Below are 19,746 nucleotides of genomic sequence, written 5' to 3'. Positions count from 1 at the left end.
ACTCTGGAGGAGGCCATGCTTCCTTGATAAACAATGAATATGAGAACTCTAAGAACTGCCAAAAGCTTAGAGAAACAGTTTGCCCTACAGTAAATCCCTGCTCAGGTCTCAAAATAGTTTTGCTCACTTGTGCCATTGCAGAGTAAACCAATACCACTGCACATCAGACTGATCCTACCCATAAGGGCAATCCAGAACCAAAATGCTGGCAAGTTCTCTTTGCACAAGAGATGCAGGAACCCCGAAACCAATCAGCATCGCCTCATAGAGATATATTAAATCAATGCATATCTATGGGAAACGTTGAGTGTCTCCTTGCACAGAAAGCACCTCTAGTGGTTGTCTGAGGAGTGACCACTAGAGGTGTTCCTAGTCACTAATGTAAACTCCCTTTAATATACCGAGCATCACTTCATCTGCTGTGGATCAAGTGCAATGTTTAATAGGGTGCAGAATGACACATATGCCTCCACATCAAATTACCCATCTAGGAGTCAAATCAGGCCAACTTGCATTCCTTCATGGAAGGAGTGGTTCTTCTATTGAAAGAATTTGAGTGAAAGAGAAAAAAGGCAGATACAAAAAAATAAAAAAAATAACTCTAGAATGAAGGAACGTTTCGTCAAAAAGGGCTTACAGCTGAACGGGGAAGAAATAGCTAGGTCAACGATTAATATCTACTTCCCTGTTCTGTATTTCTGAGGTCACTAGACAGGGTGAGAGGTAAGCTGATGAAGACCATAATCTCTCCAGAATCAGAAGCCTGCAAGGCATTAATTCCCAGGGTTCATTCTCTTGGGACTCTATGCGTAGCAGACATATATTTCATTATGTGACTCATTTAAAGGATCAAGGCATAATTAGTCAAAGGATTCTCCTTGAGAAGGCAAGCATGTCTCTGTGCAGTATCCCAACATTCCATGCTCATGTCAGTTTGGGGATTAAAATTCTTCAGGGGTAGGGGTTAGGCAAGGAGTAATGCCTCATTTATCATTTCATGGCTAGTGGTTGACATAAGCAACTTGCAAATAAAAAAAGTAATTCCATACTTGCTTCTCCTTTTCCGTAGTTAAGTTCTGTGATGTATTGTCACTATGCTTGGCAGAAGAGTGACATTGTCCCACGTAATTTCACTACAAGCTTTGTCAGTTTAGATACACATGATGGAAATTTAACTTGGGTTGCCATGCTTGCAAGTGTCCAAACTCCTTCCAGCACAGCAAATTGTTAATTGCTATTTTCATAAAAGAACAGGGCATTTTGGGGTTTGCGTGAGTATCTCAGGAAGCACCACAGCAAAATACTTCACAATGGTTTATTTACTAATCACCAATTTATACTCAATTGAAAACTAAATTACACGATTCAAGCTAAACTAGCCAAGCCATGGATATAGCCTAACTGAGGATTTTTCCCAATTCAGTTACTTTTTTTTTTTTTTGCATTGTAGTTGCTACTGGGGACCTTTGGGGGCTGAAGCTCCAGATTTGGAACTCTTCAGCCTGGATGTCTACAGGTAGAGATAATTGTGTTTTGTAGTTTTTGTTTTTATAAAATGTATTATAATTTATTTCACTCAAAATAGCCTAGCCGTCTAATACAAAAAGTAAGATAATTTGTATAATGCAAGGTAACTGTAGGGAAGGCGTGCTTGGGAGCCCAACTTTGCTGCACATTCCTCTATTAGAAAGGTAGCATGGCGGGATGACCCTAAATACCTGGCTGAATGTGCTTGTTTCTGAGTATGTGTTTATTGACAACCTGGAGAGCATCAGCTGTGTAGCGTTCAAGGAGATAGAGCGTAGAGTATATTTAACAGAGGTGGATATGTCATATCCCCACCTTTTTGTTAAAGTAGAGATTTTTCCATGAGCTCAAGCCCAAGATGTTTCTGGAGAATAGCAACGCCCCTGAATTTCTGCTTTAATTTTGCAACTGGGTTTCCAATCCACTGCAATCCAGTGATGAAACCCTACAATATTGTGCCTTTATGGGTGCATTAGAATAGGGCACAGCCATAGAACTCACAATGTGCTGTGTATGAATGAATCAAAACTCATTCCCAGGGCACACTGCTCTGAATGTATCAGAGTTCCAGAGGAGCAGATGGGTGTCCTACTACAATAATGCCAATATACAGTGTGAATAAATGTATCAAACCGAAAAAACTAACCATGAGAAGTGCTACAAATTACTTAACTATTTACTTTGTTACATAAATACCAAATGATGTACTCTGGTATTCTCCTAATCAGTCTACGGAAGAAGTATGGGACATTATTGTATAGTCTAAAAGAGTATGGAAATGATCTTTATATTTTACTCTGAAATTCTTGTATCCCAGTTCAGAGGTTTATAGCAGTCATGTTTTGGGATAGCAGCAATATTGAAAACTCGGTTTCCTTGATAAAAGCAACAGATTTATGTGCTCTAATGTAGGAAAAGAGCATGGGCATTGTTTGGTCTAGATCAGGGGTAGGCAACCTACGGCACGAGTGCCATGCACGGCACTCAAGGTGTATTTGTACGGCACTCAAGGCTGTTAGAGCCAAACAGGCTCTGTCCTATCAGGAGTCTCAGTGAAACTTCAGATATCTGCTAATACGAAAAGGTGGTGAAGAACAATCCTCAATTTATGCCTTGTAGCACGTAGAGAAAGTGATCATAGATCACTTCCTCCCAGCACTTGTGAATGGGAATCCACACTGGAGTAGAGCAGCCCGCAGCGGCTGTTGCAGCTCCTTTCCTTGACCTGTACCTGACCAGCATTGTCCACGCTGGACCCCAGGGAAGTCACCCACACTGCTAGATATACACAGAAATGCAGGATAACCCGCCCCTCATACAAATAATACAAACAGCCCACACACAAACATGCACACAATCCACACAAACTCAACACCACTAACAATCCACATACATGCACACGACCCCACATGCAGCCTCTCACATAGAATACCCCAAACAGCCCCTCACATACACACACTATCAAATACACAATATGACAAATCCATCTACACACACACACACACACATAATTCCACAAGTAGCCTTTATCTACACAGCCCACATTCCTAGGTATCATACACGATACCACAAACGAATCATGAACACAAACGAATCATGCTTCACTCCTACTTGATATTTCCTATCCTAATGTTTCTAATACCCCACCTCCTATAGACTGTAAGCTCGTTTGAGCAGGGTCCTCTTCAACCTATTATTCCTGTAAGTTTTCTTGTAATTGTCTTATTTATTGTTACATCCCCCCTCTCAAAATATTGTAAAGCGCTACGGAATCTGTTGGCACTATATAAATGGCAATAATAATAATAAAAAATAATAATATACAATATAACAGCCCACATACGCACAAATATAAAGATACAAAGCAATTACAGTATAAATAACACAAGCAGAATACGGCAACATACACACCTCAATTAAAAAAAAAAATAGGACCGGCACGCTACGGGACATCACAATCCTATATTGGCACAGTGCTGCTAAAAGGTTGCCTATTCCTGGTCTAGATTATGAGAGTACTATTATCACCAGCCTTATGTCAGGAATGTACCATAATTATCTTTCCAAGTTTAGAAGAGCACCACAATTATTGCCCCTCATTGTGGAGACCACTGGCATCCTCTTTCATGGTTGAAAGAGTGTCAGAAACCTTTACTCTAATATAGGAGAGAACCTTAACCATCTTGTAAAGTCTGGGAGAGTATTAGAATCATATTTTCTGTGTAGACTAGTACCAAAACCATTTTTCCTACTATAGAATTATACTTGAGTCTTTTAAATCATAGTTTAAAGAACGCCATAACATATTTCTGTAAGGGTTTTTCAGAATATGCAGGAGCATATTTTTCTCTTTAGTGTGAGATTCCATCAGAACATAAACTGCTATAAATAAAACCACTGGCTAACTCACTTACTTGGGACATCTATTCTCCAGGGGCCCTCTTTAGCACAAAGTTAACTTGGTTCCTGACCAACTCCTTTGGTTTATAACCCTTCTCTCTTACATGTGCCTCAGCACGGTCCCTCTATAACCTTGCACTGCACAAAGACCCAGGAGGATCGAAGGCCCATGAACATGGGTTGAACTCATAAGAGTAGTCATTAGGTTGTTAGAGTAGGACCTGCCAAAAGATGGGGTATATAAACACTGGGGCAGGATTAGGCATTGTATGACTATACACTCAATCATACTAACAAAAAAAAACAACAACATTATTTTAAGTCAGGTATTTAAGAAAACAAACAAAACATTTAGATACTTTTGGGAACTTTGAAGCTAGTTTATACTTAAGTGATTTTATATATGCGTTACACACATAAATATATATATTTCTAAAAGAGATGTGCATTATACAAACTCTAGTTTGTTTTAAACAGCCAAAGACTTGGCACAATATATCTGTTTTAAGATCCAATTCACCCGCACTTACAGATTTCGACTCTTGAAGGCTTCGGCAAAATTTTCCACACTGCGTAGAGAGGCCAGATCCAAGATCATCACTTCTACCTTAGCTTTGTGCTGCAACAAGAAAATATGGAAAGTCAAATGATAAATAACTGCAAACTTGGATCAGAGTATCACATTACACTTAATGTGCTGTGGAATATATCCGAGTCCGCTTGCTTAATATGAAATGTCCACAGAGAGTGTAAATCATTTGAATGAACGAGAGAGAAAGAAAAGAGCTCCCTGCCAAGAGGTAGCATTTTAACGCTGCAGAGCAGCACAATATTGTACATAGGTGCCTATTGCCTAACTACTTTTTATTAAATGCTATGATTTAAAAGAAGACAGCTCGAAAGATCCTTCAATGCAGTCACGGCCAGCAATCAATCGCAAGCACGGGATCCAAATGAATCCCTCCTTGCTTAAATTAAAAAACAAAAGGAGCAATTAGCTGAAAAAGAACATCATTCTTAGCCATACTGCTATTCCAGAAAACCTCACAAGATGCAGTTTCTGGGGAAAAAAATGTTTATGATCCCAGGGTGCTATTTTGCCGTTTTGGCAAATTAAGCGCCTATAACATTTTTTTTTTCTTCTTTTTAGAATACATTTAATTTTAGAGCATTTTTTTGTTTATTGGACTATAGAAAATATTGATTAATAGGGATATTCCAGACACCATAGCCACTCCAGCTTGTAATGGTTAAATACGTTAAAACAAAAAACAAGGGGAAGGAAGATAGTACAATAATCTTACTCTTGAGCAGGGGTTAACCCCTAGTGCAACGAAATGTGGTTAAATACGTTACTCCGAACAAAAAACAAAACAAAATAGTGTTTTAAGAAAACACTGTTTTTGGTCAAAATAACCCCTTCCTGTCCTTGTTCCCCCCATAAAAGGAAACTAGCTAAACTTCACCTCAATTCCAACATGAAGGCCAAATTCTTCCTATACCCAATCCTCCTCCACTGGTATCACTCCCTCTTGATGCCAAACTCTGTTTACGGGCTGGCTAGTGATGCTCCAATGATGCTGCTGGAGGTCGAGTAACCCTTCTGGCAGGAGAGGAATTAAACGCTGTACATGCAACTTTTTATAACAATATCCTACACATTAGGACTCCAGGCACCATGGCCACTACAAACCGGTAAAAAGGTCATAGCGCTTGGAGTAACTCTTCACATCATGAGGGTTTGGGTGCAGCCTGCTCCTTTTTTGAAGCTTGCCATAAACAGGAGGGCTTCTTGGCATACTAAGCCCATCCACCTTGCTGGCAACATAACGGAGCATTGGTCTAGGAGATCTGACTGCCATTCTGTGGTCAAGTATGATTTTCTTCCTGGTGTTTTTGCAAAATTGGAAAGCGTTTCAACCTGTGTTTTCTGCCTTCTTTTGGATCAACAGCAAAAACAGATTTGAGAAAGGCTGAGCTTGATGGACACAAGTCTTTTTTTAAGCCTATGTAATGCTGGACTCCTTTGATGCTCAAAGGGTTACATCAGGCTTTAAAAAGTAACTTGAACATCTGAAATCAAAAAGTGATATTATTTGTGCTTTCTTGATTTAACAAGCCGTAATGAAAATTCATGTTTCTAAAGCCCCAAAACGGTTTATTTTAAATCTAGGTAGAAAATATTGATTAATTTGCCTGGAGGAATACAAACAAAAAATATAATAGCTGGGGGAGACGGGTCCAACATATTGGAGTCTAAAAGCTTTCTAGCCATAATACTTATTTTAATGGAATATAAACAAGAAGGGATAAATAATGCATTGCTGCAGGTAAATTTATAAGACAAAGAGTACACGCAGTTACGCTTCACAATGCTCGTTTTATACGCAGATGATGTCTCCTAATAAAAGAGATTGGCATCTCCTATGCTTTACCTAAGTAATGTACACCTTTAAAGGGCTTGATAAAGGAAAAAAAACATGGCGGCCAAAAGGCTTACTTAATCAATAACCACGGTTCACTCGAAAGCGTGCATATATTTAAACAGAGGGCCTCTTAAGCAAAAATATTTATAAGGGCACTTAAACAATAAAGCTGCCTAACCAGAAATTGGAAAGAATGGGTTAAAAGCTTGCTGTTTAAGAATTTCACTTAGCCTAAAGGGAATCCTGAGATTTAAGAGCATGATGGGCTGGAGAATACAATATATGGAAATGTTTATTGGCAGCACTCAAAAGTGCATCTGCAATAGTCCATGTCTGGCACTGAATGACTAATGAAAGCAGGTAAAAAATATTGGCATGTTAAAAGATACAAGTAGGAAGTCACCTAGCAAAATCTTCTAATCTAGTCTGAAGTTGGGTGTGATATCTCAAGACTAAGAACATTGGTGCTGGGGGATTTAAAAATAGCATCATGCATCCTTAAGTCCCACACGTGGGATGCCAATGGGAGCGTCCTACATTTGAGGTTGGTTGGCATAGTGAAGAATAGAACAAAGATCTTTTGGATATTTGGTTTTCCAAACTCCAAAGGAACAGAATGGGAAAACAGAATAAAAATCGTAGGACAGATTAAAAAGCAAGAGTTAGTTTTCTTTCATACTGGTAGCACTTGTGTCTGAATGATGTCTATATTACAATGTTGGAGATGCATCGGGCTGCAATGTACCACTAACAGCAGCAAAGCTCAGGACATAGTGGTCTATCTGCACCCTCTTTAATCACTCACCATTATCAGAGCAAGATAAAAGCAAAGTGAAACATAGATCAGACTTATCTGCTGTACTTTGCAAGAAACTGATCTTACACATGTCTGCCATAGTGCCTTCTTCCCCCCCAAAAAACAAAACATATAAAAAAGGCTTAAACTTACCTATTTTCTCTCGCCACGGGCAAGTTCTCCTTCGGACTAATCCTCCTTGACTGATGTCACTCCTGCTCGCCAGAGGGATGACAGAGAATGGACTGGAGGGAGGGCAGGGTTAGCAGAGAAAGGGGGGTATGCCACTGTTGGTTGGTTGGTGCTTTGCACAGTATTGACATCAGCCAGCCTGGAATTTTGTTCTGGGCTGGCTAATGATGTTACCGGAGGTAGAGTTACATCTCCGGCAACGAAGGGGTTAATCTAGCGTTTCACAGCAGAACGTTGGATATACAGGTTCTAGGCACCATGACCACATCAAATAACTGAAATGATCATGGTGCTTGGGAATAACCCTTTCAATAAACATTGACATTCCTGGCTAATAACAATCAAGCATATGTTCCTTTTAGCCAAAATAAAACCAGGTGAACATGTTAGACCTCTTTGTAGATGGGCCTGCTCCATTGTCAACACTCCATTTTGACCTATACTCCCAATTTTGAGAACAAACAAAGACTTACAGACAGACAGACAGACAGAGACACACAAACACACACTATAGTTTAAAGACCCATTACTGGTGTGAAGCATTGTCATACACTCAGACACACCACAAATATGGAGGCACTATGAAACAGGGACATTATTACAATAAAAAGGGACAGACTGATTCAAGTCCAAAACAGGGATAATTGGGAGGTATGCTTGCCACATTCAATTGATTTCAACCAGACACAGACACCTGGATTTAGAAGTTCTGAACAACCAATAGAAATCAGCAAAGTATATTTTCCAATAATAAAAATAAGACATTCCCTTTTGCAAGCCAAAGCCCAATTGTTATCGGTTAATAGAACTTTTAATGCATTTATTCACCACAAGTGTATATCTTGGAATGCGAAAAGGACCACAAACATCTGCACAATCATTCAGGCACAGCGGCATCTGTTGTGGTTGTTGCATTCTCTCCTTTAATTTTTTTCCCAACACACAAAGTATGGCTTTAGTCAGTGAGCTAGCGATACAAATTAGTCAGTTTATATTATGTTAAGTGTACAGAAACCCACATCTGGTTCCCGAACCAGTAATGACCAATAAACACAATTACCAGGGTAAAATAAATATTTAGCCCCACAGAAAGGACACCCAACTTCCAGCGTTTCTAAACAGCCGCGGTCACGAGCCGTACAAAAACCCGCAGACATGCACTGTGCAATAGATTAATCCTTCAAACACTAACAGATGCTGGCAGGGGTTTAGCCTGGAATGTATTTACAAAGTGACAAATTATATTATGTATTATACAAAAGAAGAAAAATAAAAATGTCCGCAAAATATTAGCCACAGTCACAAAAAAAAAAGCACGGTTTATTTGTATTACACTTTAACCACATTTTGTGTGTTTGTTTTTTTTTTCTGTGCAAGTAGGGATAAGGACACATCAAAAAGTAAAAATAATAATAATTATTATAAGAGACACAAGGCATTAATTGCAAGATCACTAATGTTCTAGGCAGACTGGGGGTGAAGGAAAGACAGTTTAAAATGCTATGTTATAAAAATCGGATTTAACATTTGAATAGTATAATACGTTTTTATTAAATATAGTGACATTTAATGCACTCTACAGCTGGTAAACCCAGACACTGGGAATGATATAATTAAATGCACTTTTTTAAAGGGACACTATAAGCACCACAACAACCTTAGATTAATGAAGGGGTGTATAGATCATGCCCCTGCAGCCTAACTGCTGAATTATCTGCTTTTTAAGAGTTAAATCACAAGTCATATGACCATCACAGTCTCCCTACATGCCTGTAAAGAGAGATCTAATGTGTGTATCTCCATTTTTTGCAGTCTGTTTGATTTATAATTCCATATCTCCTACTCTGTTAATAGCTTGCTAGATCCTGCAGGATCTTCCAGCGTGTTATTTAAGTTCAATGAACAGAGCAAGAGATAACTTCTAAAGCAAACACACTGTGCTGTCACATCTGATTAAAATTACATATTATTTTTGTCATGTTGGCTTTGTGAGCCACAGCCATTAATTTAATTTCTACATGCCAGAGAATTGAAGAGGGAGACTGCAGGGGCATGATCTATACACAAAAAGTACTTCATTAACTCAAGTTGTTTTGGTGCTTAGAGTAAACTTTTAAATAAAAAGTAATGCCCCTTGGTATAAAAAAACAAAAACAAAAAAAAAACAATGTTGCAACAATAATGCTTTGACGTTTTTACTTACACTTGCATTTTTTATTTGTGGATGCACAAATTATAAAGCAATGCTAGATCCCGGGGTAACCTTTCTGAACCATTCTACGTTGTTGTTATACACACAAGACCTGCACGTAATCTAATTTTTCATTAATGTGCTGCACTTTATTAGGTCTTTGCCTGCTTCTATAAAGGTGTTTCACTGTCTATTGAATTAAAGGAACACTATAGTCCCCTGAATTACTTTAGCTAAATAAATCAGTTTTAGTGTATAGATCCTTCCCCTGCAATTTCACTGCACAATTCACTGTCATTTAGGAGTTAAATCACTTTGTTTCTGTTTATGCAGCCCTAGTCACACCTCCCCTGGCTATGATTGACAGAGCCTGCATTAAAAAAAAAAAAAAAAAAAAAAACTGGTTTCACTTTCAAACAGATGGAATTTACCTTAAATAATTGTATCTCAATTTCTAAATTGAACTTTAATCACATACAGGAGGCCCTTGCAGGGTCTAGCAAGCTATTAACATAGCAGGGGATAAGAAAATCTTATTTAAACAGAACTTGCAATAAAAAAAGCCTAAATAGGGCTCTCTTTACAGGAAGTGTTTATGGAAGGCTGTGCAGGTCACATGCAGGGAGGTGTGACTAGGGTTCATAAACAAAGGGATTTAACTCCTAAATGGCAGAGGATTGCAGTGAGGCTGCAGGGTCATGTTCTATACACCAAAACTGCTTCATTAAGCTAAAGTTGTTCAGGTGACTATAGTGTCCCTTTAATGCTTTCCATAATTAAGTCAATTTTGATTATGGAAAAGTTCTGAGCAATTTTCTGGAGCCTTCTTAACTCCACATAAAGTTTGTTGGACTTTTCGTTTTACTTCACTCCTACCTCATTCCTCCATGATGCTACAGATGTATTGGTTTTTTTTTTCTCTCTCTTTCCATGAGGAAGCGAAGGCACCTACCACCCACAAACCTTTGAAGTAATTTTTGCCCCTGAAAATCTTGTTTTGGGACCTCAAAACGAATGGTAATATAAGTGTAATTACTATTTAATAAACGGTCACCAAAGCCCAGATTTGTCGATAGCTGAGCCATTGGGTACAAGTATGCAAAGTAATGATGGGAAAACAAGTCAGTTATGCCAGTGGACAGGACTGGTTACTTGAATACTTTGAAGATGTAGAAGGTCAAAGGTGAGGGCAGGAGGCAACCAACAGGTTCATACACAATGTAAGTTCAGCACATAGGGAATGGTTTAACAAGGACAGGAATGATCATTCAGAATAGTTAGACGGAACTGGTTGAACAATATCAGATGGGTCTAGTCACTAAACAGGATATTGTGCAGAATCAACAAGAGGATTAAAATTTTTAGAGATTAAATACCCAAGCTGAAAATATAGCAAGTCAGAGATTTTTCTTCCCACCAGGCTGGCTTTTGTGACCTAAAATCTGAAGTCTCTTCTCAGTTGTCCATGATTTTTTGTTTCCTGAATAACTCTATGATTGAAGCTGTCTATTGACAATGAAAGTTCAAAAATGTATATAATTTTTTTATATATTCTGGAATTGTGCTATGCTTCTATGTGGGTCAATTTGTCTCCAAGAAAGCAACATTATCATGTGGATAACCAGTGTCGTGGTGATTGGAAGCTAAACAATTACACGTGTGACATATCTGGCTAAATCCGCAATAACGATGCAACATCGTCAGTAAAAGAACAGTCAGCTTGGCCTATAGCCGAGATTTGGTGAGTGTGACAAAGATACACACTTAATTAAAACGTATGTTTGATGAATGTATAGCAAAATTATACCTAGTACACTATTAATATCATGATACTTTGCACATTCCTTATGGAGATATAAACTATACGGAAGTCGTTCACCTCTTAATGAAATTCTAAAATCCATAGCAGTTACAGTTAATGATCTGAAATCCTTCATTGCCCGAGGGTTGAACGTTCGTCTGGCACTGAAGGGGTGAAAGGGATAATTAAGATGTTCCTTTTCTTCCAAGGTTAAATAGTTATGTTCTGCAACTGTGGAAAAAAAAAAGCCACTGGGAATAGCAGCAATAGCAGAGAAAAAAAGAGGGAAGAGGTGAAGAAGAAGAAAAAAGTATATATTCTATCTCTTCCCAGCAAGCCCTTTCAAATTCCATTTCCGCTGTGCAACCAAACCAAGTTGGCTTTGTCCATTGTTGCAGGCAAAATGATGCCGTAGAGGCCAATTGCACAGGCCGCAACCGCTACGTCCGTTATGAAAAGCAAAAAAAGAAAGAGAGAGAGAGACAGCAACACACATGCCTTCTGTGTATTGCCAAGAGATAGGAAATGGGGGTCTGAGAACATGACAAAACAGATGTACAGGCACAGAAGGCAATGGCATAACGAAACCTAAACAACCATGTTGTGCATAGTTACAAGAGCCACTGATGAACCGAGAGATAGAGAGATCTGGACGATATCCAGAAAATGAAAGGTGCAAACAAGCTTCCTAATACCCTCGCGTAGATTGAATTCTTATGAAGAAAATAAAGTTTATTGTCTGGAAACAAAGAAAGCATGAGAGAAGCACTAAAGCAATGGAGGTGAACAATTAGACAGATGTTCACTTAAGGAAATAAAGAGAACAGAAGAAGCCAACGCTGAGGAATTTTATGAGAATACTGACAATTCCGAACCACGTCAAGGGCACGGCAAAAGTTAAACCCACTGAAGCTTCTGTTTAACTTCCCTGTAATTGCTGAACTTGCAAAAAAGCATCTATTCAGGTAATGCGGCTTGTAAGAAAGTAGCACCGGGCTTATTTTAATATGTTTTTAATACTTCTTCATGACTGCCCATAGATCTTACAACAAGCGACTCGATTTCCTTAAGGAATTGCAACTGTGTCAGGGAATAGGGTTCCTAACGAATGCATGCAATAAAGAAATTGGTTTTGCAGAAAAAATCGTCAACACATCACTTAAGAAGAAGTTTTGGATACCCTTTAAAATTGTGCATCGAAGAAATAGGTTATAAAAAGGTGGATAAACACCTTAGATATTATTATTATTACGGTCATTTATAGTGCACCACCATATTCTGCAGCGCTGTACAATTATGAGAGAAGATACAAAAATACACAGACCAATGCAATAGGTAAAGAGGGCCATGCTTCTGAGTTAAAATCTAGCCTTTGAAGCTCTTTTATATATAGTGATTAGTTATATAGCCCATGAGCTTACAATCATTCATGTATGGATGACGCGTCATTGCCCCGGTGGCACAAATTAAAGGGACTCTCTATGCACTAATAACACTACATCCTCATTTAGTGGTTTTGGTGCATAGGCGCTGTCCCTTTTCTTGGACAATGTAAAACATACTGTCAAAGCCTCTAGAGAAACTTTGCACGTAATGCTGGATTCAGTGCTTCTATATAAGTAGAGCTGGGTTGGCTGATAGTCATTACCTAAACATTGTGCTAGGTGGCTCAAAGTTAAAATATAGGAAGCAAACAAAATAGCACTGAAGATTATTGTGACATTTGATGCCTGGCACCAAATATCACAATAATCTTCAGTGCAACTATAAGCATTTGTACATATGTCAACAAACATGGTTCTCTGAGGTGTTTTTTAAGAATTGTGACCTAATTTAGAATACTATGTCTGCAAGCCATGTTTGCTCACCTGAGAACTTCCAAATTGCCAGCCGCTGATTTACCAAATGCACTTGAGCACAACATATTTGCCTTCATGGTTCCCCAAACGGTCAAAGATGGGCCTCATAATGGAAGCCCCTTATTGAGAGTGTCCTGCTTTAAGTGACTTTGCTGCAATCCCCCTCCCAAAAGGTACCGGCCTTGTATGACTGTTCCATAAAGACTATTTCACTCTCCCTGGCTTTCCCTACCTTCCCTTCTGGACTTATATTGAGAGCGCTCTTCCCCATTCTACACTTCAACGATTTGGGGGAAGCAGATAAGACTTCAGTGGGACATAGCTACAAATCATCTTCCAATAGCCTCACCTCCTGTCAAGTCCCATCTTCGTTTTAACCCACTTCTAATACACCCAGGAGAGCACTAATTGGAAGGAAGGTACAACAGACCTTGAGGAACAATTGCTCACAGAAAGTCAGGGGGAGCTCCCTTTTTCCATGGCACCAGAATGCCTGTAAAATGGCCATCCGTAAGAAGTAAACTTATGGAACTAATTTTGGCCAACAATTCAGCGAATGGCCAGACAGAACTTTAATCTGGTAGCGCTTCACAAATTGGTTATGTATCTGGGCGCTCTTTTGCCAGCATGGGCGTTCAGATCAGAACTTTCCAACTGTGTATTGCTTGTGAAGATTCAGCGTTGTTTTATTAAACAATTTTGTTTGTTTTTTTATGTAAGAAGTTCTGTGTTTGGGAGATAATTGATTTAGGGAGAGGTGACTCAATTATATCTTAGATACAGAGACACCAGGGAGTGACTACCTATGTAAACAATGGAGACCTCCTGCTGGTCTGCTGGGGGTTTGTGTATAAAAGACCACCATGTCCCATTAAACGTTGTCATTGTCCTAACTACAAGTATCGTCTGATGTGTGGGGGGAATAAGGGTTATAACACTAAACATCGCTTTTTTCCAGCTTGAGGAATATTCCAACGGAGATACCCAGCCGGGGTATAGGAGCTCCGCTCACAAAGCAAAACATCTTGATAAATGATAAAATCTTTATGAAATTCCAACCAGATAAAAAGATATTAAAATACAAATGTGCAATGTCAACCAGTAGTGGGTAAGGCCAGTAAGGTATTGTCATGCATGAAAAAGGGCACTTATTGGGATTAGAATTTCATTTTGCCTCTTTACAATCCACTGTTAAAACCACATCTTGAATATGCTAGGCAATAATGGGCACCGGTTCTAAAGAAGGATATTATGGCACTAGAAAGAGTACAGAGGAGGGCTACAAAATTAAACCTCTTTAGTTTAGAAAAATGTTGCCTCAGAGGGGATATGATAACATTATACAAATATATTTGTGGTCAATGCAAACCATTGTGGGAAAATCTATTCACAAACAGGACTTTACATAGGACACGAGGTCATGCGTTTAGACTGGAAGAAAGATGATTTCGTTTAAAGGACCACTATGGGCACCCAGACCACTTCAGCTCAATGAAGTGGTCTGGGTGCCAGGTCCATCTATTGTTAACCCTGCAGCTGTAAACATGGCAGTTTCAGAGACAGCCGCTAGAGGCGCTTCCGCGCTTCTCACTGTGAAAATCTTTCCTATGGACTTATTGAATGCGCGAGTGGCTCTTGCCGCGCATGCGCATCCAGAGCTGACGTTGGAAGAGGGAGGAGAGTTCCCCAGCACCGAGGGAGCCCAGTGCTGGAGAAAGATAAGAGTTTAACCCCTTCAGCCCGGCGAGAGTGGGATCCTGAGGGTGGGGGGAGGGGGACGGGGGGGCCTAAAGACACTATAGTGCCAGGAAAACGAGTTTGTTTTCCTGGAATTATGGTGGTCCTTTAAGGCAAAGGAAAGGGTTTTTTACAGTAAGAACAATAAGGGTATGGAATTCTCTGCCTGAAGAAGTGGATTTATCAGAGTCCGTACTGATGTTTTAAGAGCAACTAGATGCATACTTGCAAAAACAGAATATTCAAGGATATATATATATTTTAATGTAGGGTAAATGCTTCTTGATCCAATGATTAATCTGACTGCAATTCTTGGGTCAAGAGGGAATTTTTGTACTAGTTGTTGCAAAATTGGAAGTGCTTCAAGCTGGTTTTTTTTTTGGGATCAACAGAAAAAACAAATATGAGGAAGGTTGAACTTGATGGACACATGTCTTTTTTAGGCCTATGTAACAAAGCAAGGACTATATTTTGCCTTATTTATGTACCCTAAACTTGACAAAAAGGTGGAGCTTCTATTTGTCAAGTCGTCAGCCATCACTAGTGACTGCTGGGGGGGAATAAGCTCTTTCTATGGAGAATCCCATGGTGTCAGGGGTTCCTCCACAGACATGAGTGCTATACTCTTGCACATACACAAGAGTAGAGCACTGGTGGTGACCGTGATCGATAGGTTCAGATAAGCAAAAACTACCTTCCCCTGAGTCACTGCAAAACAAGCAGAGCCAGTCACCATATGGAAAATAGAAGGTGATAGAGCAGCTTTAACATTAGCAGATACACATAGTGAAATCAGGAACAATTTGCATCATGCAAACACATAACAGCTATTGATGACCTAGGTTGCATCCTACGCAAGCGCTATAGTCTTCTTCCCACTGAAAGGCTTGTCCAATATCCAGTCCAGGCCTGCGTGTCTGCGTAGCAGCGAGTCTACAAAGATCCGTTAAAGCATGCAGTATTAGCTGAACGTGTAACTCAATCATGGATGGCGACCTGGTTCATCTTGTCCCCCACAGAGATGTAAGCAAGGAGCCCCACATCTCTGGCACTGAAATAGTTAATCTGTTTCCAATAAATGCAAGGATGACAATAGTAAAATGCAATAGTATGCTCTTCCCAGGATCCCGATCAACACTTCAGCAGATTGATACATAGCCCTATAACGGTGTGATTCCCTCTCTCTATCTCTCTGGGAAATCAAATCACACCTAACAAATAATCAGCACTCGCTTTTATTACTGCAGAAATCATGCAATATAATTTCAATCAATATTATAGCAAAACCATTACTTCTTATTAACGGAAATGACAGAGATTTTCTAAAATCCCCGATGGGTAATGGTAGGAAATATGAGCAGATATGCAATACAATAAACAAGGGAGGAAGGGACTATAAAGGGAATCTCTTTAAAAAACTGAACATTCCGTCCCATCAAAGCATATTATGTAATATCAATCTGTATCAAAGAGCAAAGCAGGAGGTATTTGGGGGAGGGAGTCTAGAATTAGTTACTATATTTCTTCCTAATTTGACTCTACTTATACTTTAGGCATTTGGTCTTATTTCTACTTCTTGATACGTGAGACCATTTTACACGTATAAGAAAGGCACAAATGCAATTTCGTAAGAATTTAAATACAAATGCTATTCTTCCACTGTGACGTTCTGTTCAGCATACATAATGTTTGATATAGAATTGCATGGTGTTATAGTCTAAAAAAACAAAAACAATCACTTTTGTGCCAGTGATAAAATTCATAAACAATAGTTAGATCAGCTTTAGATTTTAGCGCAATAGACGCCCTTCTGGGATTTCTTTCCCAGCCGAAATCATTTTCATACAAATGCGGCGACGCTCATGTGTCTCACGTAATCTTTTTTTAGATACCTCTAATTTTTCTACAAGTATATTTTTGAATAAATGTGTGTATTGCATTAACAGTATCTCGAACTAGATTTAGAAATAAACGCACACTTTTAGAAATTTTACTTTAATATTGTTTTTGTTTTATTTTGAAAAGACAAATACAACCTATAAAAAAAAATGTAAAATGATAAAATACTTGCGTATTTTATTTTCCTTACAAACTGCAAGTCCTTGTATTGACCAGACCACGAGGCCCAGCTCCACAGAGTTAGCTACCAAAGCCATGAGTGCTCATTTATCATCCTGTCAATGCAATGACATCCATTCATAAATACCATGCAATTTCTTCTACACCTGGCTGGGTCCTCTGCTCAAGACGGTGTAACTTACTAATTGCACACCTTCTTCTTCTGCCCTTTCCATGATGTACCTGAGCGCGCTGGAAAAGACTAATGAGAGCACGCTGGAAACTGTGCAGATTCAGACTGAAGACAAATTGCTCAAAGACAGATAAAGAAGCAGGCCAGAGATGTGTCTGCTAACCACAGAATGCGTAGTTTATTTAACATTTTGTGTGGGACAATTTTCCCAGAACTGTGCATGTGGTTTGCGAGAATTCCAGCTCCTGATCTACAATTAAAAGAAACTGTAAATCTAGAGGCAAAAAAAAAATATATATATATATATATATATAATTCAATAAAACATTAATTTTATATTGATCCTTAGATTTAATATATTTGTTACACAAATCACACCATAAGAACACCTGAAATGTATTTGTGATTCAAAATATTTTAACAAATCAGTCTGTTCGTTTTAAAAAATATATTTTATTTAGATTTATTTTTTCGTATATATATATATATGTGTGTGTGTGTGTGTGTGTGAATATGTATATAAACACACCTGGTTCCATAGTCAAACACATACGCAAGCAAATAAAAATAAAACAAAAGAAAGCGGTAACTAATGTCGCATTTAAAGATTTCATAAATTTGCAATTCGGTTTATCTCACAGACCGCAGTCACACAAATACAAAAAACGCTATTAGCATAATGTGTTACTTGCAAGGTTATACAACACCTGTCAATCAGCCTTAGAGAATGATGGCAATTCTGTATTGAGATTAAATCGACAAAGTGCTTGCGACCAAGTTCTATTAAAAAATAACATGATTTGTAGAAAAAAAAACACACTATACATACCTAGTATTTACATATATAAATATACTAGCAGTTTATTTAGGATCCTAGTATGCTCTGGGAAGCTCCCATTTAACTCTCGCGCTGCCGGAACACACACCGGCAACATAGAAAGAAATTATGTATCTCAAAGTTTATCTAAAACAAAAATTGTAAACATTTATCTTCTTTTTTTATTTTATTTTTAAATAGAAAAAAAAAAAGGAAAATTCTAACTTAATTTTATTCTGTAAAAAAAAATCAAAAAATAAATCTTCAAATTAAAAATAGCCGATGGTTCATAATTTAAAAACTGATACAAAAAAAAAATATGATATTCAAGGTTCCATTTTAAAAATTTGCATTTTCTTTCTTTTTTTTTTTTTTTGTCCTCTCCTTTCTTCTAGGTCTATTAAAATGATTCATGTTGTATTCAACATAAATTGTGCATACACAGAGGAGGCTTAGTACAGGCTTTCGTTGTATAATAGCTAAACTGAATTTTGTACTAGCCGCAGTGTATGGCAGCAGTGCAGTATCATTTGTCTTAATTTTTCTTCGGCATTACATTAGGAACGTGCATTTACATTTCCAGGTAGGGCTAACCACTTTAAAAACTTTCTTTTTACAGCGAGAGGAAAGTGGGAATCAAATCTGCATCTTTATATCGCGCGGCATAAAGCATCGCTTCTCTTTTTATTGTCTAAAATACACATGGATTTACTTTCCATTTACCTAGCTGCATAGAAACAAGGCAACCCATTATGCAAAACACATGAAATATTTAGCACTGCAGAAACATACACTTAGGGTAGCGCTCTGGTTGGTTTTACTTTTACAAAATATTCCAGTGGTCTTTTACAGTGATAAGAGCCGAGAGGTTCCCCTTTGATTGCTCAAGAAATAAAATCCTGGAAATCAAGTACATTCTGTATGGTGGCTTAAGGTCGAGTGGTATAACGTAGATGTTTAGTAGCATTTACAAGACATATTTGTTAGCACGGGTCAAATAAACAACTCAATGGCACATGGAAGAATTACGAATGTTGAAATAGAGCCGTCTCCTAGATCCAAAAACACTTTGTAGCTTTGAAATAAATCTGTAAAAGCTTTCTCATCTTGATGGGGGCATTTAAAGATCTGAATACACATGTGCAGTCTGTTAAATATGTTAGGGGAATGACTTATCCATTTCATTGTGAGATGCAGAATAAATCGGAAAGGAAATGTGATTTATTTTTCTTGTGAAAAAAAAAAAAGTTACCTCAAAAAAGGGAAGTCCTAAAATGCAAGCTTCTTCTAGATCAGGGGTAGGCAACCTTTGGACTACACCTCCCCCAATTCTCTTATAGTCATAACGCAGGTAAAGCATCAAGGGAAATGTAGTCCACAACAGCTGGAGTGCCGATGATTGCCTACCCCTGTTGAAGAACAATGCAGCATTTCTGGAGAGCCAACAAGTCTTACCGGAAACCTTCTGTGTTCAGTGTTTTCATTTCCCGTGGCTCCCCCTGGTCAGGGCTACTCTTGGGCAAGTCACTAAAATGTCCCATGGCTAGGGCATATGCAAGTTAACTATATTTGAGACATATGGATAAAATTAACACAATAGATGCAATTTATGCACATGTATACCTGAGCACGATATTAGTTGCATCAGGCATATAAAAAGAACAACATGTAAACAAACCAGAAATAAGACGAAAATGGCCTTGCTACAAAGAATCACTAGTTTCTTAACCTTGATCATTGACTGAATAT

At 38.4% G+C, this 19,746-nt stretch overlaps 1 protein-coding gene across 2 annotated transcripts in view; it reads right to left on the bottom strand.

Annotated features, from left to right (window-relative positions):
- WWOX (WW domain containing oxidoreductase) overlaps positions 1-19,746 on the bottom strand; it is a 771,960-nt gene that overhangs the window by 562,497 nt on the left and 189,717 nt on the right. For both annotated transcript variants that reach the window (XM_063438073.1, XM_063438074.1), the window contains exon 6: positions 4,458-4,546. In XM_063438073.1, coding sequence (XP_063294143.1) covers positions 4,458-4,546 — 89 coding nt within the window. The remainder of the gene's footprint in view (positions 1-4,457; positions 4,547-19,746) is intronic.

This window comes from Pelobates fuscus, chromosome 12, assembly GCF_036172605.1.
Source record: "Pelobates fuscus isolate aPelFus1 chromosome 12, aPelFus1.pri, whole genome shotgun sequence".
Taxonomy (NCBI): domain Eukaryota; kingdom Metazoa; phylum Chordata; class Amphibia; order Anura; family Pelobatidae; genus Pelobates; species Pelobates fuscus.
The sequence above is the reverse complement of the archived record's forward strand: the minus strand, read 5'-3'. Positions and strand labels throughout refer to the sequence as shown.